This window comes from Coenobita brevimanus, chromosome 97 (genome assembly GCF_032717465.1).
Source record: "Coenobita brevimanus isolate Jiangsu-jjx chromosome 97, ASM3271746v2, whole genome shotgun sequence".
NCBI lineage: Eukaryota > Metazoa > Arthropoda > Malacostraca > Decapoda > Coenobitidae > Coenobita > Coenobita brevimanus.
The window spans coordinates 14,072,867-14,094,985 of NC_137050.1; the positions used below are offsets into that span (position 1 = coordinate 14,072,867).

The following is a 22,119-nucleotide window of genomic DNA, read 5'->3' on the forward strand; positions in this document are numbered from 1 at the left end:
TTTTAATTGACTGTATTTCTGTTGTGGTGTCATGTGGGGGAAGAAGTGGTTTTGTGTGTGCACTGGTATCTGAAAAGTTGATGTATTTATGTACCAGGGTGATGAGTTCACTGCCACCACAGTCGGCTAGGTGTCTAATGGTGGTGAAATTATGAAATGATGGTGTTTTTTGTGTTCTGTGTAGTTTTGTTTCATGTAAGATGGCAATGTGTATGTTTTGTTGTTTGATGAACTGTGTGAGTTCTTGTTTTTTGGTGTTTATGCCATCTATATTTATCTGAAGTACGTTTATGTTGTGTGTACGATGTGTGCTGGGTGCTGCAGCATGGGGGAGGTGAAGGTATGGGTGGAGGGGAAGGGGTAGGAGAAGGTTGTGATGGAGGTAAGGGCTAGGGTGAATTAGACTGAGGTGGAATGGGAGGAGTTGGGCAACTGAATGGGGTGGGAGGGATTGGTGGGTTAGGCTGAGGAGACGTGCAGGAAATAGGAGTGGGGTTGCTGGGGGGATTAGTGGGTGGGGGGAAGAAGTATAAGGAGCAGCTCCAGGTGTCTGTGCAATATTTTCTGGATGCAAGTGTCATGCAGGTGTAATAGGTCCAATTCTTCCAGGAATTGCACTAAACTGAACCCTTTGTCTGTCAGCTTGAAGTGATAGGTTTTAAGCATGTTGGACATATGTATTTGTGGGTGGGTCCAGAATTGCTCTCAATGTCCCCGGCTAGAAGAAGTCACAGAGAAATGACCACCAGGGAGTCATTTCTCGGTGCAGAAAAAATGGTGTTGTTGTGTGTGTTGTGTGGAGAGATGTGGTACTTTCCCAGGTGACCGAAGCCACTCCCAGGTTCTCGGGCCCCGTGAGGGGCTGGGGAGTTTGCAGTGGTTTGGACCCCATGCTGTCCTCCTCCTCTGCTTCAACAGCCTCTGGGGGGTAGACCCACGGCAAAGACGCCACCACTCCAGGTCTGCTGCTGCTGTTTTGTTGTATGATTAATTCTTTTCTCTATACTTGAGGTCAGGTACAATGGATTATTGCCAGTTCGTCTTCCAACCCTGGGAACTTCAAGTGACGAACACTACTCCTTCCCCACTCCCTTTTAATTTTCTTTGACTTCACAATGTACAGTGGCTCTCTTGTCATCCCAGTCAGCATTACCTAGGTTACTGAACAATATAAGTGGCCCACTTAGCCTCAACGTGGTAGGTGGTGGCAACCATTATCCAGTGACTTAATGAAGTGCTACCTACTTCTTCCTCCACCTTATCAGTCTTTTCCTATGTCTGCTCTCTTCTTATTTCTCCAATCCTTCCTGTCACTTTATGTTACTGTTCTTTCCACTTGAGGTGGTTCTACACTAAGTGACAAGCCTAAAGGTTCCCTGCAGCCTGAGTAACTATTTACAATGCTTGGTGGTAAGCATATAACCAAATAATGGGGTGATGTGGAGCCCACTATGATGGCCCTGTTATCTGGGTAGTGACACAATTGCAGTGCCCATCCAGGAACCAAACCTCCACATTCCTCCCTGCATCTCAACTCTGCCTACCGTAAGGGAACATCAGTTCATTGCATGGGATGGCCCCTGCAAGGGTGGTTGCTTGGCTGCAATTGATGGGTCTGCTCAACCAGAAGGACTGAAGTTACTAAACAACAACAAATTGGCCTGTTAGATTTCTGTGACTGGTCTTCAATACTGCTAATTTTTAGTGTAAAAGAGCTGAAAGTTACTATTTTCCATGTGGAGAGAATGGAGAATGAAAGACTGACTAAGAGGGCGTATGTGGGTGAGGTGGGGGGAGGGAGAGGGAGAGGTAGACCGGGGATGAGGTGGAGGGATGGAGTTGAGAGGTATATGAGGGAGGGGGGGGTGAGTTGGGGGGAGGGTAGTCAAATGGTGGGTGACAGAGCGACTTGGAGGCGTTTTGTCTGCGGCCACCCCTTGTGGGATTAGGGCGTCGGGCTATAGATAGATAGATAGATAGACTGCCATGCCAAGATGAAAAAACCTATAGGCATCTATTTGCACATGAATGACTGAAGATTTCAAATATTTAATTTTTTCAGTCAAATATTCAATTTTATCAAAGTCTCTTCCATTAAAAAAGGGAAACAATAAAGAGATAGGCAAAAAATTTGAGTTCACACACTGTTTAAGGCGTACATATAAATATTTCTCAAGTGTCCTAAACTTCACTGGAGTAAAGCAACAGAGTGCTATATAAACACCAAAATCTGACATATGATGGCTACCGTAGTTATATATTGTCTTTATACTGCTGAATGCATCATCACAATTGCATACAACTTATGAAAGATACAGAATACATAATTACACTTCATCAGCAGTCTAAAATTCCATACACACCTCTGATGGGTGAGCAGGTCTGTCCATCACCACTGAAGCCAGTATTGCAGGCACATCGGTAACGCTGGCTGGATCCATCATAAAGACACTGGGCATTGGGATCACAGTCAGCAACACTGCTGCACTCATCTGGGTACATAAGGTGTTAATTTTAATTTCATAATACTGCATATTTATGTCCAAGTCACTATTTCTACACTCTGAACCCTCAGAACAGTACGCAGTTTGACACCTGCATCTCTGTCTGGAAACAATTTGAATATTTTCAACTTTAAAATTATGCAACTATATTAAACAAAGAATACAAGTAAAGACACAATGTTAGTCATGTACAGTATCATATCAGAATTTAACCAGTACTGATACAGAAATGTATTAGCTACAATTTTTGTATACACAATCCTAAAATGCCAAAGGTTTTTGGTGTCTGACCTTGGGGTGTGCATACCAGGCCATCCCCCTGGTACCCCGGGCCACATACACACACATGCTTCAAAGTGCTGTCATCAAATAAACACTGGGCATGGATGTGGCAGATGTCTACTTTGTCACATGACACATCTGTTGAAGTGAAATTTGCAGTAAATTAAACAAGCCTGTACAGAACTCTTCACATCTTTTTCAGTGCTTCAGCAGTTTGAAGAGAACATCCCAACATCAAAGTTTCTAGGATTTATCCCAACAAATTGCTTTTCCTAACTGTTCTCATTTCTTTCTTGTCATTAATACAGACAGTCAAAATAATTTATACTGCTCTTCATGCTGTAACTCTCACTCCATACAAAAGTGAAACTAATTAATGACAGCACTAGTCAACTCCTACCAATTTGTTGTCAGAAATTTGTTCCCCATTCTTATTTCTATGGAGAAAGAAATGGTGAAAACCAATTCCATTGCTTTGGTAAGTGGTTGAGGTGTACCTGGAAATGCCAAATGATTTGTGACCAGCCTCACTCATCCCTGAGTGGCATTACATAAGCAATCAACCCCAACCATCCCTTGGATATAAACCTTCACCGGCTCAATCCGACTGGAGAGCAATAATTACTCACTAAACCACCAGGCGCCAAAATTTTGTTATATGGTTACCACCCAGCGTAGTAAATGGTTTCCTGATGTACAGGAAACCATTTGGTTTGTCACTCAGTGTAGAGTCACCCACAGGCAGAAGGAAGAGAAAAGAATGAAGGAAAGAAAGACAGAAGAGGAAGTGTAAAGTTGCCCGTAGGCAGAAGGACAAGAAAAGAATGAAGTGAAGGAAGACGGAAGAGGATGGAAGGAATGGAGAGACGAGAGGAAAGGGCAGACACCTGACAGCAGCACTACATTGAGTGAGAGGATGGTGAGTGCCCCCACCTACCACAAAGTGAATTTATTACATGTAACATTCACCCCACCTCTTTTAACCACTGTAATTAGGCCACACCCACTTACAATGAGAATGCCTCTGTACCAGGCATGAGAACAGATTGTTTCAGTTGAAGAGGGACCCTTGTTAAGGGCAGATGTGCACCGCAGCGAGGATTCCCGAGGATCTGTCTACTCCCAAGCTGCAGGCCTTAGCCGATGCCATGTCTCTCCACTCATCATAGTTTGTACTTAGTGATGGACAGCCGAGAGAGAGTGACGGATTGCACATGTCTCGATCTGTGGATCGTCTGTGATTCCCAGCGATCGCCCATCTCTCCGTCAGCAGCCCAGGGAGTGTGGAGATAGCAATGGAGGAGCAGGCAGGAAGATCATCGAAGATTACCCTCCTTGTCTTGCAGTGTCTTAGTGGCAACTCCAATCTACAGCTCTGTGACTCCACATCTCCAATTAACAGTATCTTTTTCTGCTCTCTAGGCTTAAGATTATTAGCTAGCATGACTAACTGAGCGAGTGAATTTACTTTGCTTGAGATTCTAAATTTACTTGCTTCAGTTCTCTTGTAACGAACATTTATTTTGTTGTAATTAATATATTTACAGTTCTCCTTCTGCTCAAATAGGCTACAGTTCTCCTTCTGCTCAAATAGGCTACATGTAATAATCGTGTTTGATTTTTCCACATTATCTATCTATCTATCTATCTATTGCCAGACGCCTCAATCCCGTTTGGGGTGGCCACAAACAAATCGCCTCCAAGTCGCCCTGTCCCCCGCCATTTCACTACCCTGCTCCCAACTCACACCCCCCTCTCTCATATACCTCTCCACCCCATCCCTCCATCTCATCCTCGGTCTCCCCCTCCCTCTTCCACCCTCCACCTCACTCACATACACTCTCTTCGTCAGTCTTTCACCCTCCATCCTCTCCACATGGCCAAACCACCTCAGTGTGTTCCTCACAACGCTTCCTATCACATCCACATCAACACCACAACGCTCCTTTATATCCTCATTCGTCAGCCTGTCTCTCCACGTGACTCCACAAGCTCCTCTTAAATAACTCATTTCCACTGCTCTCACTCTTGACTTGTGTCCTTCCAACAACGTCCAAGCTTCACTTCCGTACGTTAGAGTTGGTATCACAATACTGTCATGTAGTAACTTTTTCACTTCCATGCTCACTTCCCTGTTTCTTATCACTGCTTTCAAGGAACCAGCAACCTTTCTTCCCTGCTGTACCCTTTCAAGCACTTCACCCTCCAAACCTCCATCCTTACTCATCACACTACCCAAATACTTAAACGTACTCACATTTTCCAATTCCTCACCATCCAACCTCGCTATACATTCACTGACTTCACCTCTCTCAAAGACCATCACTTTACTCTTCCCTACATTCACCTTTAGGTTCCGTTTCTTACACACTCTCTCAAACTCATCCACCAAGCCTTGCAGCTCCCCTTCATCTTCACTCAACAACACAGTATCATCTGCAAACAACAGTACAGGGAGTTTCCAAACACTATCCTCTCTCACCAGGGCCACTCCAACATCCACTACCCTACCTTGTACCTCTTTTATTACCCCATCCATGTACAGATTGAACAACCATGGAGACATGACACATCCCTGTTTCAAACCAACTTTCAAAGAGAAAAATTCACTTAGTTCACCATCCACACGCACTGCAGCCTTAGCACCATCATAAATACTCTTCACAGCATTCAACAACTTCCCATCTACTCCATATATTCTTAACACTTTCCACAATCCTTGTCTATCCACAGATGCTTTCTCCAAATCCATGAAAGCCGCATACAACTTCTTTCCCTTCTCTAGAAACTTTTCCACTAAAGATCTAAGAATGAATATCTGATCTACACAACCTCTTCCCTTCATAAAGCCTCCCTGTTCTTCTCCAACTAATTTCTCTGTTCTTTCTCTAACTCTGTCTATAAGTATCCTACCATACACTTTTCCTATTATACTAAGAAGACAAATGCCCCTATGATTACCACACACTTCTTTTTCCCCTTTTCCTTTGTACAAGGGAATAATTATACCTGACTTCCAATCCTCCGGGACTCTACCTTCCTCCCAGGCCAATCTGCACATCTTCCACATCCATTCTACTACTATCTCTCCCCCATGCTTCAGCATCTCACCACACACTCCATCAATTCCTGGGGCTTTCCCCGATTTAACTTTCTTCATTGCTTCCACAACCTCTATCCTACTGATTTCTACCTGTCTTCTCACCTCCCTCCTTCTCCCAGCCATTCCCCAGCCACTTATACTCGCATTACTTCCATCCTCTACGTTCAACAATTCCTTAAAGTGTTCTCTCCATCTGCTCACTTTTTCTCCCTTCTCCACTAGTAATCTACCATGTTTATCTTTCACTCCCCTGCTAACTTCACTTCCACCCTGTCTTACTCTTTTCACTTCTCTCCAGAACATTTTCTTACAGTCCCTCCACTTTACACTCAAATTCCTTCCAAAGTCCTGATCCACTCTCTTCTTACTCTCTCTTACTAATCTTTTCACCTCTCTTCCTTTCCACATATAACTCTCTCTTCTGCCTCTCAACTTCTTCCACGCCCCTATTTCTCATCCATTCATTGTATGCTTTCTTCTTTTGTGCCACAGCCTGTTTCACCTCTTCAGTCCACCACGCTGTTCCTTGCACCACCCTCCGTCTTCTCTTCCTTCCACACACCACATCACATGCTGCACATATTTCTTCTGTAAATATCTTACACACACCTTCCACGTCTCCCATCTGCTCCAATTCATATTTGCCCAATCGTTCCTCCACTTCTCTCTTATACTCTGCCTTTTTCTCATCCTCTTGTAACCTTTCCACTCTCCTTGCAACTACTCCTTCCTCTCGTCTTTCCCTTCTTCTATTCCTCCATCTTACTTGCATCCTAATTCTGGCCACCACCAAGTAGTGGTCAGAAAGGCCACTCCCCCAACCTCTATAAACTCTTGCATCCAATATACATCTTCGCATCCTTTCATCCACACACACATAATCAATCATTGCCTTCCTTTCATTCAGTTCACCACCCACCCTTCTCATCACTCGCCATGTATACCTGTGGATCATTTTATGCCTGAAGAGGGTATTGGCTATTACCAACCCCCTCCCACATTAACCTTACCTAATTTGCTGACTCTTTGTTTGCACAAACATTCCTTGATATTAATCACGACTGGTAGTTAAGCCAGTTCCTTCATATTCGTTCATAATAAATCCGTTTTGCCAGCCAGGGGTAGCATCAGCAAAAACCTATTATTATTATTGATTTTCAAGGGGCAAGGGTCACACTTTCTAAGAGGCCACCAGTATCAACAATTCAGCATTCGAGAGTGATTAGTCTCCGCTGAGTAATGCTGAGAAAGTTTGTGAAATTCTTGTCTTTAGAGAATTGGCAAACTAAGCAGGCATAAAGTGAAAACTTACTACAGTACTTGATTTCATATATCGATTCCCTTGTGATAAGTGGCGTCTTTCCTCTTCTCCTAAAAGTACAGTAGGAGAAATATTCAATACAGTCAGACCTCTACTTATGAAGTATCGACTTATGAAAAATCTGCAATACAAAAGAAATACTTTTCAGGGGTAAAAAAAAAAAAAAGTAATTTATCAATCCAAACCGTGCACCAAGTACAAGTCTGTCATCCTCAATAGATACCAACTATGCACTCCCACTTTCCTCCTGCTTGAAAGCCCAGAGCATTGTTGTTATCAACATAAGTAACATCAGCTGCGATTTTTGACATTTTGTCTTGATTATTTCCCTTCAAATGTCTCAGAAATGGAAAAGTAGTGAAAGTGGTGATGGCAGCAGAAAACGACATGCAGTTACAATGGAAACCAAAGTGGACATAATTACATGAGTGGAGAGAGGAGAAAGCCTGAGTGATGTGGCATGTGTGCTGAAAATGAATCCCTCAACTGCAGGAACAATTTTAAAGGACAAGGAACTTTTCTTATGCAGTACTGTACAGAATACGTATATATATCACAGTCTTTATATTTATGTTTGCTTATATTAATCATACATGCATGAAAATAAGGGCTACTAAGACTGACAGACCTTTAAGGGGAAAAAATGACTTACGAAAGACCTTCAGGAACCAATTATTTTCGTAAGTTGAGGACTCCCTGTATATACTTTTCCTCTCAGCAAAGGACTGGGGTTCTGTAAGCTATTTATTCTATTAAAACTGGTTATGTACAACAATATCCTGGTTGTTTATTATAATATCATAAACCTCCCATGATATATGGCAATCTCATTCCAGGATATCAACTCCTAGCATTAAAGTTACTGTATTACCGATATAGTAATAACCTCACTCACTCACAACTAGTTATTAGTAATAATAACTAAAGGCCACAGGCACTAGCTTACTGGTGTTTACCATTAGTTTTGCAGGTCATTTCCTGCTTCATTAACACATGGAGTACTTAACTCGATTCTAGTATGTCACTCTTGCTAACATGCGATGATTTTACTCGCCCCTGGGAAACTGCCGGCACCCAACGCGTTAATCACTGTGAATCTTTCCCCAGTTAGTTGGTGGATTTCTTTTTTCTCATTTACCAGTTTCAACTAGATAAAAGTGGTCACCATTAGCCTGTGCCTACATCCTTAATCTGACCCCAAAACCACACAGTTCGAACGTTAGTTTTAGTTCACTCTGACTTAGTCCCATGGCTCCTAATCTGTCCATAAAGAAAGCCAAGGCTATGGGGTTTAATCATCCCCAGGAGAGTGAGATTGTTTCCAGCACATATTCTGGTAGCATCTCCTTTCAATACAGGTTCAGGAGTGGCAGTTGTTACGCCAGAACTTCTGACCCAATTACAAGAAATATTAGTTTTAGTTCACTCAGTCTCAGTCTGGGAGAGTCCCATGGCTCCTAACCTGTTCATACAGGAAGCCAAGGGTATGGGGTTTAATGATCCCCAGGAAAGTGAGATTGTTTCCTGCACGTATTCAGGTAGCATCTCCATTCTACGCAGGTCCAGCAGTGGTAGTTTTTATGCCAGAACCTCTGGCCTAATTATAGGTAACAACAGTTTTAGTTCACTCTGTCTTAGTAAGTTAGCACCATGGCTCCTAACCTGTTTATACAAGAAGCCAATGGTATGGGGCTTAATGATCCCCAGATCAGCAGGATTGTTTCCTGAGGCACAAATCCAGGTAGCCTCTCCATTTTATACGGGCTCAACTGCTGCAGTTCTCACACTAGAGCCTTCAACCAAATTATTGGGAACGTTGGTGGTGCTAAGCATAGCTGCACCATAATCTTAGTTTAGATGCCGTCCAAGAGCAACTGTCTGACCCAACACTTCCCACAGTGCACAAGAAACAGGAGGGTAATGTGATTAATCATTCACGGGGAGGTCAAGCCAGGTTCCTTTGTAAACAAGGACGGCTGTACCGTGAGCCACAAACACTCGAAGGCGAGGTTCAACTGCGGTTTGTCGTTTCCGCAAATTATCGCTGAGCAGTGTTCGAATTGGGTCATTATTCTGTGATGGGAGGTCACATGAACAAAAAGAAAACCTTGGACTGTATCCACAGTGACTTTTTCCTGGCAAGGTATGGGACATGAAATAAGTTTGTGCATTCTTATGATGTATATTGACGTACCACTAATCATGGTTGCGTCCGTCCTGCACTGATGGAATCCACACTCATAATCTCTGAGCCACTTGAGAGAGAGGGCAGTGACAAAGTAGACACAGACCTGTCTCACCTGCTAACCGATGACTAACATGGGAAACTGTTGTACAATGGGTTCTGTAAGACAGGCATCCTTAGCAATTTAGGTGATCCAAGGACTTGCTTGGTTCCCAGTTAACAATATACCAGTAAGACGCAACGTCTCACCCATGGGTCCCACAGGACACATTACGTCCAAGGCCTGTACACACATATGTATCGTAGGTTAAGGGGGAAGTTCAAGAACTCTCCAGAGGCAATCCGAGGCTGTCTTAATTACTCTGTGGTGTGTCTCAAATTGTGGGCCTTTCTGAGGATTCCTGAAGAATACATGCTTTATCCACGTGATTGTTCATATCCACACTGGGTGTTAAAATGTGACATGCCCATGTCTGCATAGGGATTCTTAGCTTATCAACATTGGTCGTAAGTGTAGGATTATATGGGTAGGTACGCTCTTAGGATGTCCAAGTGCGTGGGAACAAATACTGCCGGACAGTACTTAGACTGGGAGCATATGCAGAGAGCCCTGAGTTAATGGTTACTACTCTTACTTTTGACCTGTGATGGGCTGTGGGTCACTGAGGGCCCTGTAAGTTAATCAGTACCTGTCGGGATCTTCTAAACACACCAGGGGACGGTGCTGCAGCGGGTGGATCAGCTGAAGGGAAGCATGGTCTCACAGATGAGAGATGGAGCTGGTGCTTGATTGACTGCTGTCTACCTTGAATGCACCAGGCAAGGCTCTGGACCTCATCCCTTATAACCACACAGTGTCTATGCATTAACCAGGGAACACCTTGTGCTCCGGTTAACAGAGATGTAGGTTTAACCCGTAAACTACTGGCTACTTTAAGTGATTTATGCAATCCAAGGGCCAGCATGTTTCCTGGTTAATAATCTACCCAATGAGAAATTAATGGTGACCTCGAATGCATGAAGCTCTGGCTGGTGCCTGAATTTCTCAGCTAGGACATACCTTTTGTAGCATATGCATTGACTACTAGGCAGGGGGTAATTGCAATTTCTCAGCTTGGACATATCTTTTGTAGCATATGCACTGACTACTAGGCAGCGGGTAATCACAATTTAATACAAATTGCTTGTCACATTAATCCTAGTGGTGTTTCACCCTGACTGATTTCACAGGTACAGTTGGTGGGTGTTGCAGTTTTGCTGTGCAGGTACAGTGATAGGTGTAGCAGCTTTGCGGTGCGGGTCAACTGACTGTCTCTCCCGCATGCTGCTGCCTCTTTTCCTCTGCCCTCAGCGTCTCCATATTGTCATTAATTTGTATCATATCGTTTTACACGTAGGTAGAGTTACACCACAACTGTCACACCTACACCGTGCATCATATACACCAGCTACATAACAATTACAGTAAAACCTCAATATAACAGACTTCAATAGACTGGAATTCGCTTTTATTTGAATCAAGGAGCCAACAAATTAAATTCTTATATGTCGGAAAAAGTCTGATAAAGCAAGAAGCGTCTGGACTGCCTGACTACTTCGGCTATGTTCACCACAATAAGGTAAATAAAAGATAGCTTTATCAGTATAGTGGACAGTATTATTATATCTATTATACCATTTGATTACTGCAGTGAATGTATAATACACTACAGTACTGCAGCGATAGTGAAAACAGTTTAAAAACTGTTGGTGTGATCCAGACTAATGTCTGATACATTGGAAAAAGTCCGGGTTAGCAGAGGGAAGTTCCGATGTCGCTTTTATCAGAATTTTGTTTTTTACAGAACGGTTTAGGCCCCAAGTAATCTGTTATAGTGATGATTTACTGTAGTTGTTAAAGTAAACATAGCGAGCTTTTGCTCAGTTCGACCTAAATAAAGGATTTTTCACCATTGTCACAGTGTTTTTCCCCTCAAGCTTGCTTTTATTAACGTAAATACGAGGTTTTTACCCTCACTGATGACAGCGATCTTCTCCTGTAGCAGGATAGTACACACACCACAGTGAAGCGTGTGTGACTGAGTTAGGATGTACAGGTATATACATCCTGTCAATTTTTTCAGAAAATTTCATTTTGATGGGGTGTAATGCCACAAATTTGCGAGATTGTGTTATGCCAATTCATGACAATGTATTATAATGGGAACACGCAATATTGTATTATTGTGCGAGCCCACGAATGCAATGAGAAATCCTAGAAAATTCGCTTATACAGCCAACCATCCAGCGACGACACTCTAATTGTAACTGATTTTCAGAACATACGTCAGTGTTTCAGAGTGACTATTCTTATGCACGACATAAGTGCTACACTGAGTGAATTTATTACGTGCATATTTTGTTCGCCCCACCTCTTTTAATCGCTGAAGTTAGGCCATGCCCACTTCCAGTGAACATGCTGGTGTACCAGGCATGAGAACAAATTGTTACAGTTGGAAAGGGACCCTTGTTAAGGACAGATGTGCACCACAGTGAAGATTCCCTAGGATTTGTCTACTCCTGAGCTGTGGGCCTTAGCTCAGTGATGCCATGCCTCTCCACTCATCATAGTTAGTACTTAGTGATGGACGCCAGAGAGAGTGATGGATAGCAGCTGTCTCGATCTGTGGATCGTCTGTGATTCCAAGAGATCACCCAGAGTATTAACTTTCACCAATCCCTTCCGCAGACAAACGTCCACTAGAGCACTACCATTCTCATCCACCTCTGCAGGCACACCCCACTCACTAATTACTCCATTCACCTTCACATTCCCTACTTTTCCAGTCATATATCCAATCAAAAACACTCTCTCACTTCTCTCAAACTTTTCCATGCATGCTTCCACATCTGCCCAAAACTCTTCTTTCATTCTGCTCGAATAGTCTTCCATTGGTACAAATACACACAAAATCATCCATGTGTATATTCCTACTTTCAATCTTATCCACACACTCCTTGAACCAACTGATCTATACTCTCATATTCTCCTTCCATCTCTTGCACACAATACCTATGCCCTCTCTTGCCCTCTCATTCTCACCTACTCCTGCACATAAACCCAGTCCACACTCCTACTCTCTCACACTCTCTCCTTACCATTTGGTCTCAGTCAATCCACACATGTCCACTTTTGCATCCTCAAGCACCTGAAGAATCTCTCCCATTCACCTCATAATACGCACCCCTAACATTCCATGTTGAAATCCACACCATGTCCTTTCTCGTCACCTGTTGGTCAGTCCTGTTCCAAGGCAATTTGTTTTTCTTTTTAGTTTGTTTCCTGGGAGGGGCACTAATGCTCCAACAACCCACATGTTGCCATGTAATGAATACACTTTGGTTACCACCTGACCTATTAAAGTATTTCCTGTCTTTCAGCAAATCATTTTGCCTTGTCACTCAATGTAGTCACTCTAAAGCAGAGTACCACTACACTGAGTGAGTGGATGATGGGCACCCCCACCGACCATTTGATGTCAACACAGGCGTACCCTGCTATATGATCAACCATTATACAATACCCCACCACAACAATGTAAAAACATTAACACCCTTCCCCACCTACCGATGGCCAGTCCCCAATTATCCAATGGGTTGTTCTGGCGACCACCCATGCCCTGCAGGATGGCTGACATTACTGTATTTACATGCATAGAACCAATCACAGATTGCAGTGTTGGCACACCATCTCTGTCTCATAGCATGGGGTCCAGCTCTCCGCACCATCTTTCTCACTGTATTTGTGACCATGTGAAGACCTCCTTAGTGCTTGCCTATGCTACACTGTGTTACCTCACTTCATCTTGAATTCCAATGTATCGTTGTTCATCGTAACTGTGGTATTGCAGAGCCAGTGATCACTGCAGTGTATTTAACAGAATTTTAGGGTGATTTTGTGTTTTGGGGGACATAAATAAGGAAATCATGTCTGGCAAAGGTTCTCCACGTGGTGGTGCTAGCGGTGCTACTGGTGATAGCAGTGCCAAGTGTGGTTCCAAGAATCCCTCTGAAGTGGTGATGGGAAGGCTAAGCAGCAACGTAAAAGCATATCAATGGAAGTGAGGTTGGATATTTTAAAGCATCATGACAGGGGCCAGGGTGCACATGTTATCGCCTCTGCAAGGCCTGCTGCAGTCGAAAGTGTCCACCATCCTGAAGAAGGGTGATACCATCAAGGCTGTTGCAGGTGAAGTGGCCACCCTGACAGCAGCTCACCTCACCAGGACCCAGGAACCAGTGATGGAAGAGATGGAGAGGATGCTTAATACCTGGGTAGAGAGCCAGAACCAGGGTACAGCACCCCTTGGCATATCTTTCATAAGCACCAAGGCTCTCTCTCTCTGGGAAAAGGTGAAGGCAAAGCATGTCCTGGAGTAAAAGGAGGTGTTCAAAGCCAATCATGGCTGGTGTGACTGCTTTAAGATGCACGCAGGCCTCCGTCATTTAGGTAAGCCTAGGGAGACAGTGAGTGCTGACCAAGATGCCGCAGTGGCATTCCCAGCTATGTTTGGGACAAAAATTGAGGAGGGAGGCTACAGCGCAAAGCAAGTGCCGAACTTCGACGAGACGGGCCTCTTTTGGAAGAGACATTCCTTACTGCGTTGGGGTTCAAGGCTGCCGAGGACCGACACACTTGGCCTGGAGGGCAACTTGAAGCTAAAGCCATTCCTTGTCTACCACTTAGAGAATCTGAGGGCACTGGCTAGCTACGTCAAGGAAGACTTAGGAGTGATCTGGAAGTCAAACAAGAAGGCCTGGTTCACCTCTTCCATCTGTTCATCTTACTCTCACTCCAAACTTTCACCTGCCCTGCATAAGTATTCCTCCAAGAACAACCCGGCCAACTGGTTTCTCTTTGTGGTAGACAATACTCCAAGCTATCCACCTGCAATGGATGATTGGGCCAGGAACATTGAGGTGGTGTTCCTGCCCCCCAACACCACAATGCTGCTGCAACCAATAGACCAGGACATAATCACAACTTTCAAGACTTTACTACCTCTGCCATACAATTCAGCAACTGGTCAGGGCGTGCAATGAAGATGACTGGGCATCTGCGAAGTTGTTCTGGAGAAGCTAAAATATCAGGAAGGCCATCGAGAACATCACAGGTGCCTGGCGAGAGATAAAGCAGACGACAATGAACAGTGCTTGGAGCAAGCTCTGGCCCGAATGCATGCACTCATTCAGACGTTTTCCTGAGGACGTGCATGTCCAGCTGGTGGAGTGGGTGTGACAGGACAACACTGAACTCTCTCATGAGGCTGGCTTCCATGACATTGATGTGAAAGACATGGAACGGGTGTTGGAATGCCACAGAAAGGAGCTGAGTGATGAGAAGCTAATGAACATGGAGATTCAATGTGTCTATCAGGAGTGTGAGGAGGGAGCCATGCAAGAGTTGTCAGTGCTGGACCTTAAGAAGATGGTCCCCCATGTTGACCACGTCATCACCATCATGTGAAATAAGGATCCTTTCCCAGGGAGGAGTAGAGATGCTGTGCGACACACTGAGGAAGGGATGCAGATATACAGGGAGCTGCTCAATGAGAAGAAGGCAGCCAGGCAGATTCCCATCACCACTTTCTTCATGCACGTCCCTTCCTCCATGCAGAACTCGTCAGATGAGCCATGCATCTCCACAGCCCTCCACCAGCTGAGGATGATGTGTTGTGCCCCTGGCGACAGACGTCCCATATGACCATGTCCACATCTCCATCCTCTGTGTGGACTTCCTCTCTGCCTTCTCGGTCTCTCACCATCTGGCTCTCCCCTCCCGTGCCCTCCCTCCACACCACGTCGGCCTACGCCTCAGTCTCCTACTACCTCCAGACCACGTCAGCCATTGCCTCAGTATCCTGCTACCTCCACACCATATAAGCTATCGGATCAGTCCCCTGCCTCCACACCGCCTTGCCAGCCTCCCCCCTCCCCCAACACTCTCCCTCAACCAATGGAGATGGGTTTGGGGAGTTTGAGGAGGATGAGTGAGTGCCCAGGGGCACCAGATGCCCCCTAGCCTTGGGGGGGGGGGATACTGTGGCCAGGATGACAATCAGGACCGGACAAGGAACTAAGTATTGAGAGTTGTTTGTTGACTATAACAGTTTTTCATGTTTTCCAGAATTCCATGACATTTTTGACTGAATTTTTGTGGTATGGTTGGTTTATAACTGTTTTTAGATGTAGATTAACATTTTTTATTCATAGGTGGGGTGAACACTGCCATTTTTTTTTTGGCACAGTTTACTAAATCTGATTTTTTCCCAGATTTATTTTTGATGATTTTTAAATTTTATTTTTGGGTTTAGGTGAGCTATAAAGTGCTTTTAGCTTTGGTTTACCTTGTTTCAAAGCTACTGGGGGGTTTAGGTGAGCTAGAAACTTTTGGAGGGGCTCATTTGGGTGGGTTTTGGACTTGGTTGCGGTGGGATCCCAAGCCTCTCCAATGCATCCCTATACTTTCTATGTTATATTGTCCCCTATTAACAATATCCTGGCTCAACGATGGGTTTCCCCAAACGCATCCCATTGTTATAGCAAGGACAGCCTGTATCCTATAAATCAGCACTGTGTGGATTTGGTCATTGTTACTAGATATAAAATGGATCAATGGGGAACACAGAACTAATATTGGCCTTCATTTCAGAAGACAATAGTGAAAAGAAGACGAAATAACGGGCCTGGGTTCAGTGTTTAACAAATTTGTCTGGTAGGTTACTGGATGCACTTCCTAAGCCAGACCTTGGTTCAGTACATAACAAACTTGTCCAGTAGTGTCAAGGGGCCCATTATATCCGAAGTTCAATACAAATAAGTCTGCTCAAGTGAGGTCTCACTGTACAGTACCGTGTAATCCAGATTAAGAAGAGTAGACCTACAGCACCTCTCTCCTTGATTGTTGGATGTGTCAAGGTCTATCTTTTATCCCCACTGCACTTCAATGTGGCAGCTATGATGAAGACATAACCACTTTTCCCCAACTGTAATGAAATGGCTGAATAGGAATGAAAATACTATTGTGTTGTAAATAACCAAATTAACATCCCAAATCTTCTTTGCAAGTATCTCTGAGCAAGTATCTGATCTACAGATCTTCTAACCTCTCTGAAACCACACTGTTCATTACACAAAATTCTTTATTATCTGTTAACTCTCCCAGCTGGGTCTGGAGAAGGACACCTACATGTGTTGATACTGATGCAGTGAACCAGGCAGATCTACTCCCTGGTTATAAAAACAACCTTCGACTACCTCCCTATGTCCTGAAAGGAGGGTGGTGGACTACAGGATGAGGGCAACTTCAGCCTGCAGCTAGCCAGTTAACATCCCAGTACGCTTGAGGCCGCAACAACGATGATGAAAACTCTCTCCGATAATACTTGAACTGCATAAACACAGTAATATCAACCACATGCTACCCCCTAATTTAACCTCTTATGTCAACTATTCTCATTCACATCTCCCTAACCTCCACATACCTATGCGAAGTGTACAACCCAGATAGCATGATTACATTTTACTGTGTTTATGAATGCATCACCCAACATATGAATATACTACCTGCACTGCTTTCAACATAAGATTTTAATGCACCTAGCACCATAGTTTCCATCCATCCATCCATCATCCAATCCTACGTTACCCCACGAGAAGCGTAGAAGCCCAGGGCTTGGCAAGTTGGTCCTGATATTTAACATGAGAGTGATCAGTCTCACTCATCCCTGAGTGGCATTACATGAGCAATAAACCCCAACCACCCCTTGGATATAAACTTTCACCAGCTAAATCCGATTGGAGCACCGTGATTACCCACTAAACCATCAGGTGCCAAAATTTTGTTATATGGTTACCACCCAGCAAAGTAAATGGTTTCCTGGCAAAAAGGAAACCATTTGGCTTGTCACTCAGTGTAGAGTCACCCACAGGCAGAAGGAAGAGGAAAGAATGAAGGAAATAGAGACAGGAGAAGGAGTTTAAAGTCATCCCTAAGCAGAGGGAGGAGGAAAAAATGAAGGAAAGGAAGACAGAAGAGGATGGAAGGAAAGAAGGATGGAGGGAGAGGAAAGAGCAAACGCCTGAGAGCAGCACTACATCGAGTGAGTGGATGGAAAGTGTCCCCATCTACCACAAGCCACTGTTTCAATACCAAAATTATGCTCTGAACATTCCATACCTCCTCCCAGTCCACCCCCCAACAGACTTCTTCCAAACTCATTTACCGTACTGTACTTCTTTTCTGTAAGCATGACTCACCTACTTCACTGCACTGATAGCCATCACCATCATACCCCGCATTACACTGGCACACGTACTTCTGGCTGTATGATTCGTAGATACACTGGGCGTTTGGATGACATGTGTTTATCTCATTGCAGGGCACTGAAAATAAAAATTCCAGTAAAGGTCGATAAAATAATACAGTTATCTCATTTACAATTGCTCAGCGCTGTAATATAGTGTACAATTCCACTGACAATCAACAACAGTCAGTCTTGCCTATACTATGGGCATATTCTGTACAGTATATACAGATTTAAATGTACTGTACATCAAAGTAATATACAACAACTTCTTATACCACTGCAGCAATGATGCCAGTATATAAACCCCCCCAACCTAATAAGTTTCTCATCCTGGAACAGGGTTCACACTGCATGGAGAAATGGCTAGAGCTCTTTATTTTCTTCTTTTCCACTATTACACTGGAGTATCCTGGCACTTATGGAACAGTTGTACTAAGATACTATTGATTGCCAAATGCAAGAACTGCAGTGATTGAGAGGCCATCTCAACTTGCCCCAAGTTGAGGTAAGAGGTATTGTAACTCATCTAAACTGCTGAAAAGCAAACAAAACTGTCACAGCATTCATTAAAAACTTTACTGTGCTAAGCAAATGGCTCCCAAAAATGTTATATAAAAATCATGTCAATACTGAAGAATTATGCAAAGTCCAGAAAAGAATACAAACATATGGAAAATGCTAGGACGGTCCACTACAAGCAAAAAATATGAAAGGCATGCAGCAAAGTTGTCTTGCTTCGGGTCAGGGCTGAACTCTAGTTAGCCACTGTTCGTCGGTCATAGCCTTCTCTGTTTCTTATGAAACTTTTAAGAATAGTTTCCTCTTTCCTTATTGTAAATAAGCAATGATACATTCCCTTTTTCTAACCTTTATTCTTGTTGTGGCTTGTTGTGGTACCAATGCAATATTTCCTTATGTGCCGGTATAATTAACTACGAAGTGCTGACAACTGAATATTCAAATTCACATGCTACATCTGCATAAATATCAGTAAAAAGTCATTAAATTTAGTCTAATTTTGCTGATCAATGGTCATTAAAAAATTTTGGCATTGGAAATTATATCTCCTAACTGAATTTTTTATTGCCCCATCATGAGCATGGGAACCCAGGCTATGCTACTAAGTCAAGACATTTAAAGTGAGGGTTTAGCTGCTCACCTGTGCGTTATATTACGTAAAGAAAAGAAAAAAAAAATCCTTGAATGGAAATCCTTACAGGCAACCTTTTACTGGATTGCCTTAACTCACTGAACCAATAGGCATCCATTTAATTATACCTGCACAATTCCTACACACCACAGTAAATAGTTTCCTGGGCTACAAGACACCATTCAGCTTGCCACTCAGTGTTGAGTGACCTGAAGGTAGCATTACACTGTGTGAATGGATGGTGGGCACTTACACCTACCACCAGTTTGGTACTTCAGTGACAAAAATTCAGACACCATTTCATTATTCTTACTTATCTAATTATTCAAAACCAAACTTCACCACAGATTCCTTACAATAACACAACTTCTGCTGTCAGCCCATGTTCCCACTTTATTTTGAGACAATCTATCCTGAATGACATATGACCAAGTAATATGAAACCCTGCAGAAGAGTTTGTGGCTACACTTGTCAACAGAATATGCATACATGCACAGGCACATGGTTTTAATAACTCATGTGATCAGTTTTTTTCTGCTACTGGGAGACTGAAGAAAAAGATAGCATACACAAATGTGTTATCATCTTGTACTATACTATGTAAAATACTTATTATTCCTGGGGAATGCTGAGATTTTAAGGAAAGACTGATTCAAGGAAGAACAAACAAATCAAACCATACATGTCCCATCAGCTTAAACAAAATCCTGCTTCATCAACAGACAGCACAAAGCACATATTAGCCTTACACAAGCAATTTATGCTTTATACACATTACCCTAACCAACCCTAACCTCAATATGAATAAAAGTTTGCTGACAGTCCTCTGCCAGCTTTGTGTTCTGTCTTTCACTTTTCTTTTTCCTCCCCAAACACCAAAGATTGTTCTTCCTTTTCATACTCTTTTGCCATGTTTCACACTGTTAGGACATAAAACTATACTCTTTTTACTCCTACTTGGCCAAAAAATTCCATGATCTTGAATGAAGAGCTGTAAATAATACGTTAACACCAGAATACAATGCTTATTACTAAAAAAAAATGCTATGGAATGGATGTAGAGCTGTGACAGTGTCTTCTGTCAATGGGCTATGTGAAATAAGCTGTAAGTGGGTGAAAATCTAGGTCAGGTTAAGGTGAAAGCCCTTTAGTTCATGCAACGCCTTTCATTGCCACGGCTGGTAGAAAAGTATAGGCAAACTTTTATGCATGCAAGTACCAGTACTACATCATTCTTTCCATTATAAACAAATACAGTACTGGGAAACCCTGAATACATGCGGTACATACAATTTTACAAAATTTCAACTTTACACAGTCTTCACAAAAAAATTTCAAGAGTAGTTTTATTTGTAATATTTAATGTATTCATTTGTTTACTTTCTTGCACGGTATCTTTATCCAGTACAGTCAGTTTGCCTACAATGCCCTCTCCCATATCTATGTTCATATGTAATGTAGTGGGACTTCAGCTCCTAAAAACTACCTTAAGGCAATCATATTCACCACAACATGGACTGTGGGCTCATATATGGCATTATCTGTCAGGCTACTGATTTATCTCCCACAGCACAGTCCACATTAATTCTCTGAGGCTCAGTGGTGTGGGGCGATGGTCTTCAATGATCGTGTGAGATGGTGGTGTAGGGCGATGGTAAGGAGAGATGGTGTTGGGTCATGGTGTACTCTGGGTGGTGATGTGGGAAGATGGTCTTAGTCATGGTGTGGGGAGATGGCAGGTGATGGTGTATGAGGTCTCTTCAGAAAGTGTCCGACCTTAGACTCTAAAAAAATAAATAGGTAACCCGTTGATCTAAGGGCATTAATCCTCCTCAAAGTTGGCCCCTTCTGACTTGACACACATAGCCCAGCATTCTTTCCACTGCCTGAGGCATTTTCCAAGAGGCATTTTCCAAAGCCAGTTTTTGCTATCTCCTGCAGGTGCTTCGTTAAATTTGTCATGATCTCTTGTCTTAGATGAACATTGCTCAAGACATGCTGAGTGTGCAAATTGCAATCCAGACTTTCTGATGACTGTTATCGTTGGAAAGGAGACTTGGATGTATGCGTACAATCTAGAAATCAAAGCACAGTCACCCCAGCGGAAGCATGCAGGGTCGCCTCAGGGGGGAACGACAGGTCTACAGCAAGGTGAAATGCACTAGCATATTGACAGGTTTTTTTTTACCACTGGTGTTTTCATTTTTTCGTTTTCATTTTTAAAGGTTCCAACATGCTTGCATGCATCGGCCTTTGTCACCTAATGGCGGCTCTCCATGCTGCACGATCCATTGCAGCCTCCCTGTTCAGTCCCTTAACCCTGAGGTCACACTTAATCACCTCGTCCCGTATCTTTCTCGGTCTACCCCTCGTAACCCCACCCCCAGTATTAACACTTCTCACCTTCCTCACCCAATTATCATCCTCCATCCTCTCCACATGTCCAAACCATCTCAATCTACCTCTCCTCATCACAACACCAATACACTCCAGCCCCATCCTACCTCTCAACTCTTCCATCATGAACCCAGCCCCCCGAGACCTTGGACACAGGGACGTACCACACATCCACCTAATCATTGTTATTTCTGTACGTCTGAGCCGGCAAATATCCTCCTCCTTCACTGCCCAGGTCTCACTACCATACAGCATTACACTCCTAACACATGCTGCATACAAAGACCCCCTAGCACATAGGGAGAGTCCTCTCAATGTCAGGAGAGGCAAGAGCTCCCTGAACTTCTTCCAACCACTTCTCACCCAGCCCCACCTCCAGCACACAATATGTCTCCCAAATAACAAAACTCTTCCACACACTCAAGAGATTCATCAGCAAGTTCAATTCTTTCACGTCGGACAATCTCCACCTGCTCTCCCCGACATGCAGTACACATAAAATCAGCATTATCTCGCAGTCTACCTCTGATACCACTACATCTCTTATGCACCCATCTATCACAACCACCGCACAAGATGGAATTACTTCCCACACCCTTGTGGCAAACTGCACATGGCCACTCTCCCTTGTCTTTGACAGTACCGCCACCAACCCTAGATATCATCACTTTTGTTTTATCTGCATTTACCCTTAAGCCCTTGTACCTCATACCATCTCTCCACTTCCTAAACCTTTCCTCTGCCTCCCTTTCGTACTCTGCAATCAACACCAAATCATCCACATACAACAACTCCCACGGGAGTCCGTTTCTAAAGTCACGTGAAAGG

At 43.5% G+C, this 22,119-nt stretch overlaps 1 protein-coding gene across 1 annotated transcript in view; it reads right to left on the reverse strand.

The window, feature by feature from the left end:
• The window catches only part of Ndg (Nidogen), a 527,328-nt gene that overhangs the window by 150,053 nt on the left and 355,156 nt on the right, over positions 1–22,119 (reverse strand). The window contains exons 25-27 of the mRNA XM_080283492.1: positions 17,694–17,819; positions 2,796–2,924; positions 2,364–2,492 (exon numbers count right to left, since the gene is read on the reverse strand). Coding sequence (XP_080139618.1) covers positions 2,364–2,492; positions 2,796–2,924; positions 17,694–17,819 — 384 coding nt within the window. The remainder of the gene's footprint in view (positions 1–2,363; positions 2,493–2,795; positions 2,925–17,693; positions 17,820–22,119) is intronic.